Source organism: Rhinolophus hipposideros (assembly GCF_964194185.1).
Source record: "Rhinolophus hipposideros genome assembly, chromosome: 2".
Taxonomy (NCBI): Eukaryota; Metazoa; Chordata; class Mammalia; order Chiroptera; family Rhinolophidae; genus Rhinolophus; species Rhinolophus hipposideros.
In genome coordinates, this window is record NC_138048.1 from 80,645,888 (window position 1) to 80,664,908 (window position 19,021).

Here is a 19,021-nt window from a genome sequence, read left to right on the forward strand (position 1 = left end):
TTTCTGTGTTTCCCATCCTTGTTGTTGAGCAACAGAATCACTTTCTGATTCAGAAGATGTCCATTGACACAGGAATCCCTGGTCTGTCTAAAGACCCATGTGATACTATTTTAAATTTCTGTATTCACAAGTTACTTTACGAATTGGACTCTTTATTTTTTTAACTTAAAAATAGACTTCATATATAAGGAATTAATCTTAAGATTGGAATTAAATCGAGGTTTAATTGTGAATGAAATTTTACTAGTTTAACTTGATATTTGTTTATATGCTAAAACTGCCATTTTGGTGCTAAATAAGTAGTCTGCTAGTCAAAAATTTTCCACTACTGTTATCCTAATGAAAATGATGTAACAAAGATATATTTCAAATATATTTTTGATAGTTGTTTTTTTTTTTTTTGAGGTTTCAGCAAAAAATACAAGATTGAATTTTGGTTTAGATTATATAGTATCTTTAACCTTTCCCTCCCCAATTTCATTGAAATATAATTGATACATAACTATGTTTAGACTTAAATGATCTTATGTTTTCTTCAGATGCTGTGCCACTTTTCCTGAGGCTTCTCCATTCACCCCATCAAAATGTCTGTGAGCAAGCAGTATGGGCATTGGGAAATATCATAGGTTTGTCATAAACTTGTAGTACTGGTCCAACAATTGTTTTCATATTCTATGTAATAAAAATGACTACTAGTGGTCAAAAAGAAAAAACAGTTTGTCTTTTTCAGTACTAGTTTTTATGAACTCATTTACAGAAATTATAGCTGCTTAAGTATAAACCCCTAGTAAACACAATGAACATTTTTGTTCCTTATGATAATCGTAATACCTTTTTGTATATAGTCAGTATTATTTGAATAATTATGAAATATATATATGTGATTTAAATCTTCTATTCCTCCTTTATTATGTTGGGATCCATTTTATTCCTTGGCTCTCTCCACTATCATAGAACATATATTAATAAAATAAAAGGAGGAAGCAAAACTTAAACCAAAGTTTTCCTCCATAGTGGCAGTTCTGAGAAGATTCTGAGTTAAAATTTTCTATCTCTTATGGGTTTTAGTACATAAAATATAATAATGTCATCCAGTATCTTCATGAGGTCATCATCATGCAGGAGGTATCTGTAACTTGCAGACAGCCTTCTTCAATGTTGAACATCATGATTACCATACTTTTAGGTTTTATCTGATAAATAATTGTAGGAAGCACATTTAAGACAATTCTAATATTTCAAGGATTTGTTTTTTTAACTAGAGCCTACACTTTACCCAATCTCAAAAATTCATAAAACTGTAGTGGAGAATGGAAAAAAATCTGAGGTCTGAACTGTATCCCTTGATGTTAAAGTTTATTTTTGCCACAGATTCATTATTGTTCTTCCATGGAAGTAATCAGAATTGCTTTGATATGCCTCCTTTTTATTAGCCTTTCGGGGGCCAATGTGGAAGGCCAAGGGATGGTTAGCGTCCCATGATTATGAGTTTCAAAAGGGAATTTTTCTGTGAACTGTTTTTGGAATATAGCATATTGCTATTAGGAATGCTATCATTTGTGTATCCAAGGTCCTTCTCTCCTTTGCTTTTATACCAAATTTTAGATTTAGAACTATTACTGTGGCATCTTGATCTTTGGTTTTTAGTTCCAGTGACATTATAGAGTCAATTAGAATACACAGATGGAAAACGAACAAAGCATTTTATCTCCAAGAATTGTAGTGCAAGAAAAAGTGTTTTCACTTATGGAATGTAATACTTCAACATGGATCTCATACTAGAAATTACAGTGGCAGTCTAGATACAGAAATTAAATTTGGCAGTTGTCTAGGCCAGTGATTTTTCAAACTTTAGCGTGTTATCAGAATCATATGTGAATCATGTGAAGGGCTTGTTAAAACACACAATTCTGAATCTTCAGAGTTTCTCTTTCAGTAGATTTGGGATATAGCCCAGTAGGATATTGGTTCTTTGTCCTTCCTTATTTTGAGTTAGTTATCTAAGTGTATAGAGTAATTTATAGTTAATCCTCTTGATGCTCTGATATTGGGTCATCAGTATAAATTCTATGAATATTTTCTAATAGTATTTTGACACATCTTTTTTTTATTACATGATAGTTTGTTAAACTGAGAGTACCATTGAGAGAGAAGACAAAAGCAACGGTTATCTGCTCACAGTGTATTTTAAAGAACCCTTACTTAGGCTTCTAATGTCATAAAACATAGGTGGCATAAAACATAGGTGAGCAGCTTATAAACCTGAACATGTGAATAATGTCCAAAAAACCTTATAGTTGCTTCTCTTAGCTCAGAGACCAAAAATGTGAACTTGGTTATTATTGTCTAAAACTTTTATATAAAGCCAAATAATGTAAGTGGTTAAAACATAGGAAGCAACATATTGAACCCAGGGCTTTATGTTTTCTGAATTGTTTATTGTCAACATATTTTATTAAATTAATAAATCCTTATTCCTACAGGTGATGGGCCACAGTGTAGAGATTATGTCATAAGTCTTGGAGTTGTGAAACCTTTACTTTCCTTCATAAGTCCATCTATTCCAATAACATTCTTGAGAAATGTTACTTGGGTTATGGTCAACTTATGTCGGCACAAAGACCCACCCCCCCCAATGGAAACCATTCAAGAGGTAAACAAGTGGTTTTTTCTGTGTTTATTTTTAAACCAAAGTAGATACTATTTTCTGTATGTTTTTATCTATGTATGTTTTAAACTGTATGTTTCTTTATTCAGATTCTTCCAGCTCTTTGTGTTTTAATTCATCACACAGACGTAAATGTGAGTAAATTCTTCCCTTCATATATTTGTGTGTGTGTGTGTGTGTGTGTGTGTGTGTCTAGGGCTCCCGTATACATAGGGGAGAAAATGTCACACTGGATGTTATAAGAGTGTACTTTTTCAGATGTTTCCACTTCAAGAGCTGTAATACATAGTTTGGTATTTTTATATTTACTCTGTGTTTACCTATAATCACTAAATGTAATTTCAGTAAAGAAATTGAGCCTGTTATTTTGGTCTGGGCAATGAGGTATGTGCATATACTTGTATTAGTGTTGTAAAAACTCATATTAGAAGTTCTTTCATTGTTCATGACCTTTTTATGGAAGCTCATTTGATAGTCTGGCCAATGACAGAACACATACACCCAGTGGTATTTTTGGGTTTTGAAAGATAAAGCAGAAATATTTTTGCCTGTATGCATGACCTTGTATTCATATACATACACCCAACCATGGACATCGTTTGCTCTTTAATTTCATTTTTATTGTATTTCTTCATTTATAGTGACTTTGGTAATGGTTTCACTTGATAACTCTTGAATGTCCAGACAATAGGAAAAAATCCGTGCAGATTAGATTTTCAAACATGAATATATCTTACTCATTCTTACTAACACAGATGGCAAAGGTAAAAGCGACTCAGGAAGTATGAATGAGGTGGAACATTGCCCTAACTGCTTATAGAGCCCTCAGTGTGTTAAAAAGCTAGGCATATACATAATGGGTAAAGAAAGTCACATGGTTAAAATGCATGGCAACAATCAGGAACTTGTGTGGTTCTTTAAAAACACAGTTCAGTATGATGACCAGTGTTTGATAAACTGCTTCGTTTCTTTACTGTATCCCCATTAAAACCTTTTTGCTAGGATCTCTCTAAAGCTGGGGTGTCCAAACTTTTTTCAACATTTTTTACCAAGGGCCATATGTGGTAAAATATACAAACAGCTGGGCCACTCACTCGAGGTGAAGTACGTATTGCCTCACCTGGTTTATTTAAGTAAACTAAATATATTTTTGGAATTTGCTGCGGGCCAATTAAGAATGGATTGGGAGCTGCAGTTGGCCCGCAGGCCGCAGTTTGGACACCCCTGCTCTAAAGAATGTGGAACAAATTCAAGTTAGTTATGCGACATCAAGCAGTGACATAATCTACCAAATTCATTACATGACTTGATCTCTTTTCTAATAATATATTTTTTTTAGCTCCAGGTAGTTTAGGATCCTTAAAAAAATGTAAGCAATTTTTAGTTTCGACTTCTTATCACCAGTCTTTTATTAAATTATAAATTTTAATATACTACTTTCACAAGATTTCTAAGAAAGATTAATCTCAAAGTTTATGCCTCTACTGGAACCAGACATCTTGGTTGACCTTATTGAGAAATATATTGTGTTCTTTCCTCCTGTTTACACCAATCCAGTTGAGGTTGTAACTCTGTTTTTCTTGCTTTTGATGTATCTTTAATTTCTCAAGCCGTTTTGCATTGTTCTTTTTTAGTAGTATTTTTACTAAGTAATGATGTTTATAAGAGTAAAATCTTAGGTAAACATTTAGCAGCAAGTTCTTAAATCGGGCCTCAGAGAAGTGGGAAAAAAAAATGAGAACAAAACTGTCCACAAGTCATAAATGAAGTATTAAAATTACACTGTAGTTGTAGTTAGTAAACTTATCATGGAATACTAACTTTGTCTGATATAGAAAGTACATATGAGGTCGAGTCTGATTTAAATTGTGATTTTGATGTGAGCATATTAATGACATGTTTAGTATTGGGCCTTTTAAAAAAATATGTGGATTGTGCGTATAGTCTTTCACAAGTAACTTGAAACTTTTTGCCCATATCAGCACATTTTGGCATATATTGGTACTCCAGAAAAAAACAGTTACATTTGTAAGTTGAAATTCAGTTGTTTCACAAATTTTGATGCCACTTTATGTATGTGAATTTTCTTATTTGGTGTCTTCTTTTTACATTAAAAATACCAATAGAGCTTTCTTAAATTCCTGAAAGGAATGGTGGCAAAGTGCTGTTTTCTCTTTCTAAGAGCTTGTTGGATGTTTTAAACATAATATTGGTTTAGAATTTAAAAGGTTTTAAAGTTTTTGGCTTGTCTTTTGACACAGGATGCATATTGTAGAAAGGTTTTGGAAGTAAAGTTCTATGCACAATTATTATTCCTGTATCTCTGTCAATAATTGTATTATTGTTGTAGCAGTTCAGCAGTTTGTCGTACATCCTTTTGGCCATAACGTCCAATTAGGACTTAACCTGCAAAGAAAGGTGAAACACAGTGGCCTGGTGTACTTCAAAATATAATCATTAAAAATTTCAGGCTATTTTTTAGTATAAGTTATAGAGGCTTCCATTTTTTATTTTATTTTTTTGTAAGTAGTTTTGGCAGCTGTTATAAATAACGTATTTTCTTTTCTCCTTTTTTTTTTTTTTAACCTAGGATGTGGTTCTTGATTATAGATCTCACAGGTTGCTTTTGATATCTGCAGCTGTGGGAGACTTCCCCTATTTGGGAAATTGCCACCAGTTTTATAAGACAAAGCAAACGTGTTGAAAAAGATGAAACTACTATAATCCCAATACTAGTCTTGGGTTTAGATGTACCTACATGGTACTGATGATACTAGAGAACACCTTGATATATTCACCTAGCCTACATGTTTTTGAACCACTGTGTATGTTGGATACATTTATTGTTTGCAACTATATACATTTACCACAATATCCTTGGACCTATTAGCCCTGAGCCTGAGCATTTGGGAAAGAATGTCTTATTCTCCTATTTCATGTGCTGTGTAATGTGTTTGTATCGTAGTGAATTAAGAGTGGATGCTAGTCTTGATCGGGATCATAATTAACGTAAATATTCTGAATTTGGTTTAAAGATGTATTGTACATATTTGATGCAGACATTCATAGGTGATTATGATATAATGAAGATTAAGATTCTAGTGAATTGAGGTGAGAGAAAAAGAAAGAAGGTAGAACAATCATAGATTAGTCTGTGTGGTTAAGAATTATTAAAAAGAGAAAATATTCAAAGACTATTTGAATTTTCATTTTATTCATTAGATATTGGTAGATACAGTGTGGGCCCTCTCTTACCTTACTGATGCTGGCAATGAACAGATACAGATGGTAATAGACTCTGGAATAGTCCCTCATTTGGTTCCTCTGCTCAGCCACCAGGAAGTTAAAGTTCAGGTAAGTTTGTTGTTGATAAAAACACAAGTTTTTCTTACCACTAATGGCATTAAGTATGACATTCAAAGATGGACAATTTCAATTGTTTAAAGTATATTTTTAGCCTAATAACAATGACAATATGTCTATGATGGAAAGAGTGAGTTATATCCCCATTTTAAAGATGGAGAAAATGAGATAAGATTACTACAGTTCAACAAAAACCTTCCTCTTTTCCCACCGCACCCCCCAATTAAAAAAAAAAAGCAAGTTAGCTCCTTTGTGAGTTACTGATTACTAATATAGACCAGGGCCATTCATACAGCAATTTGGGTGGCATCTGAAACAAGTTTGGTACTTTTCTTTTTTCTGCTCTTCCTTTTCTTATTTTCTTCCACTCTCCTACTCCTGTTTTTTCCCCTCCCGGCTGTCCTTTTTTACTCTCCTCCACTGCACCTGGCAAGTTTAGTTAATACTTAGTTTCAGTGGCACTGTGATAAAAGCTTTGTACTTAAATATGCTGCTTAGGGGCTTCTTAAATTATTTCCGGTCAATTATTTAAAATCTTTTTCTTTAATTTTGTTTTGTTCTTTTGTTTTTTTAAATCCTTCCACATATCCAAAAGATATTTTTGGTTCTTTGGTTTATTCCAAAGAACCTGCATCTAGGAAGAGCCAAAAAAGAGAGGGTGAGAAGTTTACTAAAATATTATAAGCAGTAACTGTCAAACTACAGTGATAAAGGAGATGCAATGCAGCAAGTTCTCCCTTCCCTTCTGAGGTAAATAGTATGCTTTAATCTTATAATGACTGCGAGTTTATAACATACAATAATAGCATAAGGAGAATTGTAAGCCTGATTCTCTATTTCTCAACCTTGCCTGGACATTAAAATCAGCCATGACACTTAAAGAAAAAAAGAATTTTATATTTCCCTTGCTCAACCCCTAGAGATTCTGTTTCAGTAAATGGGATATTTCCTAGAAACCTGGGCTTTAAAAAGCTCTTCGTGTGACATTCATGTACAGTAATATTGGAGACAGCACTGCCTTAAAATTTAAAGCACTTTAAAGAAAGAGGTATACTTAGTTAAATTCAGAAACAATTGATTAATAGAGTAGTTTATCATTTAGGAGTATTTGTGGCTTATTTTAAGTATTCATACTAGATATTAAGTTTGCGTTTCTTAATTGTGATGCCTATTTGTTGATACAGGTTTTTGGTTTGTATTTTGTTTTTTTTCAGAGTATATCTTCAGTTTTAATACTGGACTTCATTGAGAAAATAGGGCTTGGAATTATTCTTTAGCCAGCTCTCAAGGAAAGTTACTGTTCTATACTTTACCTGGTAACTAACAGAGATTTTAAAAAACGTTTTCAACTTTTATGCTGCCATAATTAAGGAAATAGAAAGAATAGTGTAATGAACCTCCATGTGGGTTTCCTCTCTACTCACTCCCCACCAAATTATTTTGACACAAGTCCCAGATATCATATCATTTTATCCAGCTTGCATCTCTAAAAGTAAGGTGTTTTTTTGTGTGCGTGTGTTTTTTTAACATAACTACAATACCATTAGAGCACTTTAAAAAATCTTAATATTAAAATCCAGTCAGTATCCAAATTTTACTGATTAATTAAGTTTTCACAGTTTGACCAAATCAATATCCAAACAAAGTCAACACATTGCATTTGGCAGCAGTGTTTTTATGTTTCTGTTACTCTACAACTTTCTTCTTTTTTTCTTTCCCCTTTTAAATTTATTCGTTAAAGACGCTGGGTCTGTACCAAACATTTTTGAAAGAAATTAAAGAAGACCTAAATAAGTGGAAAGACATCTGTGTTTATGGTTTAGAAGACTTAGTATTGTTAGAATGGCATTGCTCCCCAAATTTATCTACAGATTGAATGCAATTTTTATTAAAATCCTAGGTGACTTTTGGTAGAAACTTACAAGCTAATTGTAAAATCCATATAGAAATACAAGGAGCCCAGAAATACCCAAAACAGTCTTGAAAAAGAACAAAGTTTGAGAATGTCTCATTTTCAAAACTTAACTACAAAGCTAGAGTAAACAAGACTTTGGGGTACTGGCATAAAGGTAGACGTATAAATGAATCAAGAGTCCAAAAAAATAAGCCCATACATTTATGATCAATTGATTTTCAACAAGGGTACCAAGAAAATTCAATGAGCAGAGAAAAGTCTTTTCAACAAATTGTGGTACAACAAAGGGTGCTGAGACTGCTGGATATCCACATGTAAAAGAATGAAGTTGGACCTTTACTTCACATGATATTTTAAAAAATAGCTTAAAATGGACCAAACATCCATAAGAGCTAAAAGTACAAACTTCTTAGAAGAAAATATAGGAGTAAATCTTTATGACGTTGGATTAGGCAGTAGATTCTTAGATACGACACAGCAAGCAACGAAGGAAAAAGGTAAATTAGACTTCACCAAAATTTAAAACTTGTGCGTCTAAAGACATCAAGAAATTGAAAAGACCTGCTTCAGAATAGGAGAGAATATTTGCAAATCATACACTCGTATATCTGAAAAGGGACTTGTATCCAAAATACATTGTATTCACCTCAACAATAAGACAAATCACCCAATTTAGAAATGGACAAAAGATTTAAATAGTTTTCCAAAGAAAACATACAAATGGTCAAGCAGCACATGAGAAGATGCTCCACGTCATTAGTCATTAAGGAAGTGCAAATCAAAATCTCATTGAAACACCACTTCATACCCACCAGGATGGCTGTAATCAAAAGGACAGTAACAGCTGTTGGCAAAGATGTAGGGAAAGTGAAATCCTCAAACACTGCTGTTGGGAATGTAAAATGGTACAGGCTCTTTGGAATATAGTTTGACAATACCTCAAAAAGTTAGACATAAGCATAGGGAATGTAGTCAGTGGTACTGTAATTGTTACGTATGATGTCAGAGGGTAGTCGCCTTGGTGGGGATCTCACTCTGTGAGGGGCATAAATGTCTAATCACTGTGTTGTTTTGTACGCCTGAAACTAATGATTTAGAAAAGGACATATGACCCAGCGATTTCACTCTCCTGTATATACCCAAGAGAACAAAATATATGTTCATAAAATAACTGGCATACAAATTTGTTCAAGGCAGTATTATGCTTAATAGCCAAAAAGTGGAAACAATACAAATGTTCAACAACTAATGAATGGTTAAATAAAATGAGGTCTGTCCATGCAATGGAATATTATTTGGCCACAAGAAGGCGTGACGTACTAATATGTGGCTACAACACAGATAGACCTTGAAAGCATTATGTTAGTGAAAGAAGTGAAACACAAAAGGTGACCTGCTGTGTTTTATTCCAATTATATGAAATATCCAGAATAGGCAAATCCATATGGACAGGCATAGTGGTTGCCAGCAAACTGAGGGTAAGGGCGATGGAAGTTACTGCTAGTGGGTACAAATACGCTTTCTTGGGGTGATGAAAATGTTCTGGAATTACATACTAGTTATGGTTGCACAACTTTGTATATACTAAGAACCTTTGAATTGTGCACTTTGAAAAGATGAATTTTATGTTATTTGAATTATATCTCAATTAAAAAATAAAACCCTGGGTTTGTCTTGTAGAAGGAAAAGTTAGCCAAAAAACAAATATCTTTAACTTAACAGAAAATGATCTAATACAACTAAAGAAAAATAATTCAAATTCATATGATAGTAAAATCTCATATATAAAGCAGGTTCCTGCTTTCCTACAGAAAGCCACTGTGTTTTTGTTAACTTACTGAAACACAATCTAAAATCGAAAGTACTGCCTTATTTTCTTTATGGTCCTAATTACGATATAAAATTATTCTTGTTTGTTTATTGACTGACTTCTGCAATAATGTATGCTTCATAAGAGCTGGAATTTGTGTCTGTCTTATTGACTCTTTTGTTCATAAATCAATGTCTGACACAACTTGTTCAAAAAGGTTAGGTTGGCGTAAGTGAATGAATGTATCGTTCATAACCTGCCTAACATACCTCTGTGATAAGAAGGAATATTTCACATAGAACAACAAACATCTCATTAAATCTTTTTATGCTTCAGACTGCTGCACTTCGAGCTGTGGGCAACATTGTTACTGGAACCGATGAGCAAACGCAAGTAGTTTTGAACTGTGATGCTCTGTCACATTTCCCAGCACTTCTGACACATCCCAAAGAGAAAATTAATAAAGTAAGTATTTTAAAATACTATTTAATAAATAGCATATAAAATAGCAGTTTCATTTGTAAAGTTAGGGACTCAACTGTCTATAATATTGATTATTAATATAAACTGTCATTTAGACATGAAAGATAAAATATTTTGCTCTTTGTAACATGGGATAGTGTAGTATATGATTTTCCATAAATAAACCAATTATAAACAGTGCAATTTTGGCTCTCTTGGAAATGATGAAATAGAGATAATTGGGTGTTGAATGTTGTAAGATTGGAAATTTTTAATATGTAAGTTAAATAATCTAGGTTTAATATTTTATAGCTAGTTAATAGAGAGAGTGTGTGTTGGGGGGGGGGGTGTGCGTGCATGCTCATGGAGGCTATGGAAAGGGGGCCCTGAATGGTGATGCTGATATTGGAGTGCATCTGAGGCTGTTGTAGAAATACATGGGTTGGTGATTACAACACTGCCGATGATTATAACCCAAGAACAGCTCACCTAAGTAGCCTAGCACCCTAAAATCTCTAACGGGTTCATTAAACATGGTCCCGTGATCTGATCCAAAAGAGCCTACTGCACACTAATACTAAGTTTTTGGAGTAAAACTTGTTTACTAGTTTCTTAAAATAGAAAAAAAATGTTTCCCTTTAGTAAATTGATAAGTTTTTACGTTTGATAAATTACAGTAGTGTCCTACATAGGATATTAAGTAGAGATTTTGCCTGTTTCATGCTAACGGTAGTTTCAGTGCGCATTTATTATCTATGAAACTTGTAAAAAACTTGTAAACATCTTGGCAAAAGTAGCACCATTGTAGTGAAAAGGGTACCATAAAAAGATCATTAAGCTAGACCAGGGAATAACTATTAAACAAATAAGTGTATTGAAACAACCCACTATTTCATTTTTCATGTCTCAGTTATCATAGAAAATTGAGATTTGTCTACTTTGGCTAGGACTCTTGATCAGAATAGAATAGAGAATAAAGCACATTATGTGAGGGGGATGCTAAATCTTGTTTACAGTAGTTTTAGAATTTGTATTTGTATTACAGCTCATTAATTCCTTAGTATTGTTTAGCCAAGCTTTTTTTGAGTTTTAGTGTTTGGGAAATTGCTTTCAAGAATTCTCTAGAAGGGTTCATTCATTATGACTTGGATTAGGGCCATTAGCAATTTGTCCGAAGAAAATATGAAAAGGGAATAGAGGAGTTGAGATTCTTAAAATTTTTATTATGGAACTCATTCCATAATAAAATCATTTGGACATTGTAGTGAATGTATTTTTTCTTAGTTCATATGCAGCTTTTATTTTTTAATGAGAAATATTGAAGAGGTCTTGTTCTACAGGAAGCAGTGTGGTTCCTATCTAACATTACTGCAGGAAATCAGCAGCAGGTTCAAGCAGTAATTGATGCCAATCTTGTCCCAATGATAATACACCTTTTGGATAAGGTAAGAAAATTATCTTGTATTTATCTGAGTAAGAGTACAGGGATTTAAATTTAACAAGTTATGTGAATGTATACTTTTCTGTTTATTTAATTAGAACCTATGCAGTTCGCATGAACACTGCAGCAAAATGGTATTAATATTAAAACTTTCAAATCCAGCAGTATTTATATACAAGAAACATTTGTTTTTAGGAACTCCTGGCCCTTCTTCTGTATCATTTCTTTTACCAAAATTACCATTATCCTGGGATTTATTAAACATTCATATTATTACTACTGAATATACATGCTTAAATATTGTTCTAAGCACTTTAAATATATTACCTCCTTTAATACTGTAATTCTGTGAAGTTAAGAATTATCCCCATTTGACAGATGAAGAAACTATAGTATAGACAAATAAATTGCCCAAGATCAAACAGCAAGTAAGTGTGCTATTTAATCTTATGCCACATCATATCTCATGTTTACGTTAACATTTGGGAAAGAGACAATTTAAAATGTCACAATCACAGCATAATGGTCTTTTCTGAACATGAATTGTAATTAAACAGATGATATCTCTCTTATCTTCTCGTTGTTTTCTACAAACTGGTAGTAGGAGAAGCTACTTTTCCTGTAAACTGATAGATCAGGCTTAGTTTTTTAGGCAAGAATACTTAAGTACTGCTTTGTACTTCCTAATGATTCAAATCAGGAGACACGGACTACCTGTTTGTCCTGCATCTAGTGATACTAAGATTAATGAGTGAACTCAGGTGTTCTCAGCCTCCTCTAGCTGATTATAAAATTACCCATCAATCTTTCACCTAAGGATTTTTAGGCAGTCAGTGATGATCATTGCCTGGATCCCCTATTTCACTAGGAAATGTGACCTTCTAATTCTGTCATTCTTTATGTATTAGCCATTATTCTACAATAGAGAGCTTTTCCTTATCTGTTACTGGCTTGTACAGAAACGTGTTTCATATAGGAAAGGCAAGATGAATGCTTGATTCTTGCTCATTATCATACAATTTTTAGAATGACTTGGTTCCTTAACCTCAAAAGGAGACTAGGGTGGAGTTTTTAGTGTCATTGGGAAGTTACGGATTTTTATATATTTTTTGTGAAATTTAGTCCTCTTGTAGTTCTTTCTGACACTCAGGTTGTTCCCTGACCAATGGGAACTTCTTTTTTTGAAGACTGTGTTCATATCAATCTTAGTTTTTGAGAGCTTCCTGCCTTTTGGATATGACATGATTGCCAGGCTTATGTTGTATTGTTTCTGACCTAGACCTTGAATGAACTATTTCTCCCGGGTGTCCTGGTTCCTTTTTGTAGTGAATGGTATTTCAGGATCATAGTTCAAGTACTAAGGATGATCTTTGCTACAAAGTTGTCATTGTTTCTAGGCCTGAGTGAAGAAAATAGGTGATAATGTATTTTTTTTTTTTTAGAAAGTGAAAAATGTATTGTAATGTGAACATGATAATTCATGAATAAAAGGAAGCTATCAGATATTATGGGCTATGTAAAATAACAATGTTTTTATTTTCACTTCTTTGATTTTATATTTTCATTGCTTTTCTCTTAATACTGGAAATCTTCCTAGAAAAATTGAGTCTATATTGAGATATATAAAATCTATCAAAATAACAATACCACATTGCTAGTAACAGGACTACTCCATTTTGAGATTTCCTTAAGGGTTTTTGTCTTTAGAATATATTCCATCAATGATGTACTTAAAAATAATGTGTCACTTGAAATAATTCCTGTATGTGTGGTTAAGCCACCAATTTGATATGCAGTTAGGTTATTTGTCTCTGTTCTTTTATTTTGTGAAATTACTCTAGCTTTTTTTTTATATATTTTGTTTCTATTTATATAAAGCATTTGTATGATTACCAAGTAAAAAAATTATGTACCTTGTTTTAGCTATATACACAAAGGTCTAACTTACATTTCTGTCTATTTCTCCCTATTCTCGCCCTATTCCCTTTCCTTTATAGAAAATTATTTTTATTAGTTTTTGGTTTATTTTCCCAGTGTTTCTTCTTTAAATATAAGCAAATGCCTATGTAATGTATATACCTATTTCCATCCTTCCTTACACTGAAGGTAGCCTACCATATATTCTTCTTGCACTGCTTTTTAAAAAAATACTTTTAAAAAATACATCCTGGAGAACATGCTCATAACATTATATAGAGTTTTCTTATTCCTGTTATAGCTACATAGTGCTTCACTGTATGGGTGTGTGTACTATAATATATTCAATCAATTATTTTATGATATTTGAGTTGCTTCTTGTGTTTTGCTGTTAAATAGTACTTCAAAGAATAGTTTGTAAGTTTTTTCCATGTTTTTTGCCAGATTATATTTGGTAGTCACGTATATAAATTTTGCTGTATGATACCCTCTATAAGAGTTGTGCCATTTTGTACTCCTGCCAGTCTTACTGACAGATACTTGGATTTGATCAATCTGATAAATAAAGAGTAGATATTATTTATCTGCAGTTTTAATTTTCATTCCCCTTATTTACATTGTATTTTTCTTAATACATCATCAGCATTTTTTCATGTTGCTAGCCTTCTTAATTTAATAACTGGTTATTTCATTCAGTAAATTTACTGTAATTTGTTATACTTCTGTTGAGAATTTTAGTTGCTTTTACTTTTTAACTATTATGTGCTGCTAAGACATAGATAGATAAATAATATTACTTTGTTTTAAATTATTTTCTTGGTAAATTCTCTCAGGTGAGATTATTAAATCACACATAGGACTTTTAAAATAATTTTTAAATATATTTTTCAATTTGTATTTGAAAGGCAGTATGTGAGGGTAATGTTTTTATCATAGTCTTATTAATGGTGGTCATTATCATTTTTAAAACGTACATGTTTAAAAGGATACTTTATTTTAACTTGACATTTCTTTGATTAAAATAGTGAAATTGTACATGTTCCCGTATTTTTTGACTTATTTAGTCTTTGACTTCGTTTAATCTATTATTAGATGAATATATATCAAGTCAGTAATATATATCAAGTCAGTTTGTTGCAAGCATAGTTTACAAAAGTAAGTCTCCATTTGTTTAGGGTAAATTGGGTCCAAAGGCTTAGCTTAATAAATAAAAATCGTGTGTATATAGAAAAGCTGGAAGTAAACGAGGGAAAATCAGCAGTTGAAAAATCATTTCAGAAAACATTTTTCCAGTTTATTCTATATTGCAGTTGGTATCTTTTGCTTTGCTTTTACAGGGGGATTTTGGCACTCAGAAAGAAGCTGCTTGGGCCATAAGTAACTTAACAATTAGTGGAAGGAAAGATCAAGTAAGTTCAGCTCTTATTTATTTCTGAAAACTGATAAAATAATTGTACAGATAATTTAAGGTTTAGATTTCAGTAAATCATTTAAAATAATAGCAAGATAACAGACATCCTGTGGTGTTTTTTTTCATATAAAAGTGTCACCTTAACTTCCTTTTCTTATATTTCATAAATGGTAAGTGTTCTCTTTCAACTTGGCCTTTAAAAATTTTCTAATCTATCATAAGATCGAAGCACTTATAGTTAGGGTTGTTTTTTTTTGGTTTTTAACAGTATTAAAAAAAATAAAACAGGACTTTTTAGGTGAATTGTGCAGAATAAAGCTGCCTCACAGATTCTCCTAACAAGTGAACAACAAAAATTTACCAGCCGCTTGGTAGGAACTTAAACTCAGCTAAAAGGCTGGGAGTAGGAACTAGAGTGAAGAGTATGAGGTGCCTAGTACATAAAATGTAAAAAGGCACTCACTCTCAGAGTTGTGCAGGTGACAAAGCTTAACATTGTGCCAATTGGCAAAAAAAAAAATGAGTTTTAAAGGTCCAAGATATGTTTCATAGGTAGTTAAAAAGGGCGAATTTGGAGCTGATAAACAATAAACTGATAATTGTTACAAATAAGCTATAAATTGATGGTGAGCAGTGAATCTACTTACAGAAGAATACAGAGCAGAATATAAATGTAATACATGGAAAATAATAACCTACAAAATAGAAAGATAATAGAAAAATATTATGAGTATATTATAGAACCAATAGAATAGTGAATTGAAGGTAGCCAGGTATAGGAGAGTGCTAAACGTTACAGTAAAGAGCCAGTTGAATGCTCTCACATTGAACAATTACAAAATTTTAACAATTAAAAAATATACAGCCTTTTAACTGAGTTTTTAATTTATTAATAATAAAAGGGAAAGGATTTTTTGGAAAAAGTGCTCCTATGGCAAAGAAGTGTTTCACATGAATTTGAGTGATCCCTTCATTTTCACTTTTATTTTTTATTCTGAGTTGAAAAAAAATAAACTTACTATATGAAAAGGAAATGAAGGTTAGATTAATGTAGTCTAACTTAACGTGTGAGAGATGAGGTCATGTTTCCATGCTCAAAATTTTAAAGTCATAATTATTCTAGTGAGATAATATGGTACACAAACAAAGTTCACTTAACGTTTATTATGTATCATGGTGCTTTTATTTTTCAGGTGGCCTACCTAATCCAACAAAATGTTATTCCACCTTTTTGCAACTTGCTGACTGTAAAAGATGCACAAGTTGTACAAGTAGTACTTGATGGACTAAGTAATATATTAAAAATGGCTGAAGATGAGGCAGAAACCATAGCCAATCTTATAGAAGAATGTGGAGGTAAGTTTATCATAAGATATTATTAACACATTTTCATATTCTTTTTTTTTTTTTAAAGCAGTTTTCTTTATCTTCTTTTTTTTTTTTTTTTTTTTAAAGATTTTATTAGGGAAGGGGAACAGGACTTTATTGGGGAACAGTGTGTACTTCTAGGCCTTTTTTTTCCAAGTCAAGTTGTTGTCCTTTCAATCTTAGTGGTGGAGGGTGCCATTCATCTTCAAGTTGTTGTCCTTTCAGTCTTAGTTGTGGAGGGCGCAGCTCAGCTCCAGGTCCAGTTGCCATTTTTCTAGTTGCAGGGGGCGCAGCCCACTATCCCTTGCGGTTATCCTTGTGGTTGAGAGGCCGCGCTCCAACCAACTGAGCCATCCGGGAGCTCAGCGGCAGCTCAGCTCAAGGTGCCGTGTTCAATCTTAGTTGCTGGGGGCGCTGCCCACCATCCCATGCGGGACTCGAGGAGTTTAACTAGCAACCTTGTGGTTGAGAGCCCACTGGCCCATGTGGGAATCGAACCGGCAGCCTTCGGAGTTAGGAGCATGGAGCTCTAACCTCCTGAGCCACCGGGCCGGCCCCTCATATTCTTTTTGAAACTACTTTTATTTTCTGACTAATATAGCACTCTATTTTTCTGTCTTAGATAATCGAGTAACAGAATAAAGTATATACTGTGTTGTATAATTAAAGTCCTGCTCTGCTTCTTGGCATATGCTTAGGTAACTGAATTCAGCTGCCATACATTGAACAGGCACCGTACTAAGGTACTTGGAAGCCAGTGGTGAACAAGACACACTTCTTGCCCTCGAGGCATGTAGTCTAGTCATGGACATAAATATGAACTGATTTAATGTGCTAATTACCCTACTAGAAATGTACAACAAAATGAAATACCTAATCTATCCTGGAAGAAACAGGAAGTGAAGCCTGAGCTGAATTTTGAGAGATGAATAAGGACTAATAGAGTAAAAAGGGATGAAAGGTGTTCCAGGCAGAGATAACACCATGAGCAAAGTCTGAGGTGAGAAATAGCATTCAGCAAATTTAAGTTAGTTGAGTGTTGCTGAATCACAAAGTATGGGGTAGAAACTGCCCAAAGATGAGGCTTGAAACATAGCCAATAAGCAGGCCCCTGCAGTCTTACAAGCTTGGAGGCAGAGCAGGTATTCTACGGGGCAGTAGTTCCCAAATCTGGCTGTGAACCAGAACCACCTGGAATGTAGACAGCAGTAGCTTTCAAACTTAGCTTTCAGCTCTTAGAATTAACAAGTTCACATAATATGGAAGTCTCAAATGTGGCTGTGGAACAAAACGTAAATGTTATTAACTTGGATAAGCATAAAATTAAAGGTATTTCTGACAGAAGTTGAGAAATGAAAGGAGAGGTAACGAGAAGAGTAGAACTACATCTTCAACTTACTTAGTGGAGGAGTTTGGAGACTTGAAAATGAATTAGAAATAAGTATTTTTAAAGTTATTAAATGTCGAATAGAATAACAAAAACATAATTTATAACTATCAAGTTAGGAACAGAAGATGGGGAATAATATTAGAGAACTTATTAGGAAATGAGTACCAGAAAAATTAAGCATACTTAAAAATATTTTACTACCTTTTTTTACCATGCGAACATTTAATTATTAAAATTTTATGTATTAAAATTAAAATATAGATCTTGAGCATTGCCTACCTCAGTGGAGGTGAGGCCCAAAAATCGGTGTTTCATAAGCTCCCCAATGTATTCTGCCATGGGGTATGACAAGCCACTGAAAGACTTTACGTGGTAAGCCATTAGTATGTTTAGATGGAGCATGGATATCAGAGGAATGGGACACTGGAGACAGGAAGCAGGAAACTAGTTAGAAAAGTATGTAGTGGTTGGGTCATAATAAATAAAGGCAGTGATAATAGAGACAAAGGGGAGATCATAAGCTTCAAGAAATGGATAGACTTAGAGATTTTTGAGATTTGATGGTAGAGTATCAAGGGAAAGGGGAACTTAGGCTTTCTCTCAGATTTCAAGCTGTTGTTATTACCAAGGAAGCATATAGCAGAACAAACAGTTTAAATGAATAAAGACAAATAACACATTGTGTTTTAGACAGTTCGACTTTTAAGTACCTGTGAAACGTCCTCGGGAAGTAACATGCAGGCATTTAAATTTGATGCATCTGAAGCTCAGAAAAGAACGGAAGCTGTAAATGTGCAAGTCCTCAGTCTGTATTAGTAGCTAACTTTTTAATGGAGGAGCCCAGTAAGGAGAATGTATAGAGTGAGAAATGAACCCCAAATAACCTCCGCCATATAAGGGATAGAAGAACACTCATGAAAGGGCAATTTCACGTTATTTCAGAGACCTTAAAATTATTCTTCCTAAAAAGCAAAACAATATCTAATTTGTATAGCAACAAGTTAAGTTTATATATTTTTAGTATTTCGGCCTATGATTAATAAACTCTAATATTTACAGGGAAAAGTCCATTTTCCCCTGAAATTCTGCGATCTTGATCATTTTACATTATATGTAATGGATGTCTTAATATTTATTAATCACCAATATTTAAAAAATTTTTTATACATGCTTACTAGAAAAATTTGGCAGATGCTAGAAAGTAGAACAAATCTGCTTTTAACAAAGAAGAGCAATTTTATATGTTACTGCTCCTTATAGACATTGGTTACATAGT

At 33.2% G+C, this 19,021-nt stretch overlaps 1 protein-coding gene across 1 annotated transcript in view; it reads left to right on the top strand.

Annotated features, from left to right (window-relative positions):
* KPNA4 (karyopherin subunit alpha 4) overlaps positions 1-19,021 on the top strand; it is a 57,142-nt gene that overhangs the window by 33,830 nt on the left and 4,291 nt on the right. The window contains exons 8-15 of the mRNA XM_081028546.1: positions 540-626; positions 2,484-2,653; positions 2,758-2,802; positions 5,891-6,022; positions 10,093-10,221; positions 11,559-11,663; positions 14,914-14,985; positions 16,181-16,343. Coding sequence (XP_080884672.1) covers positions 540-626; positions 2,484-2,653; positions 2,758-2,802; positions 5,891-6,022; positions 10,093-10,221; positions 11,559-11,663; positions 14,914-14,985; positions 16,181-16,343 — 903 coding nt within the window. The remainder of the gene's footprint in view (positions 1-539; positions 627-2,483; positions 2,654-2,757; positions 2,803-5,890; positions 6,023-10,092; positions 10,222-11,558; positions 11,664-14,913; positions 14,986-16,180; positions 16,344-19,021) is intronic.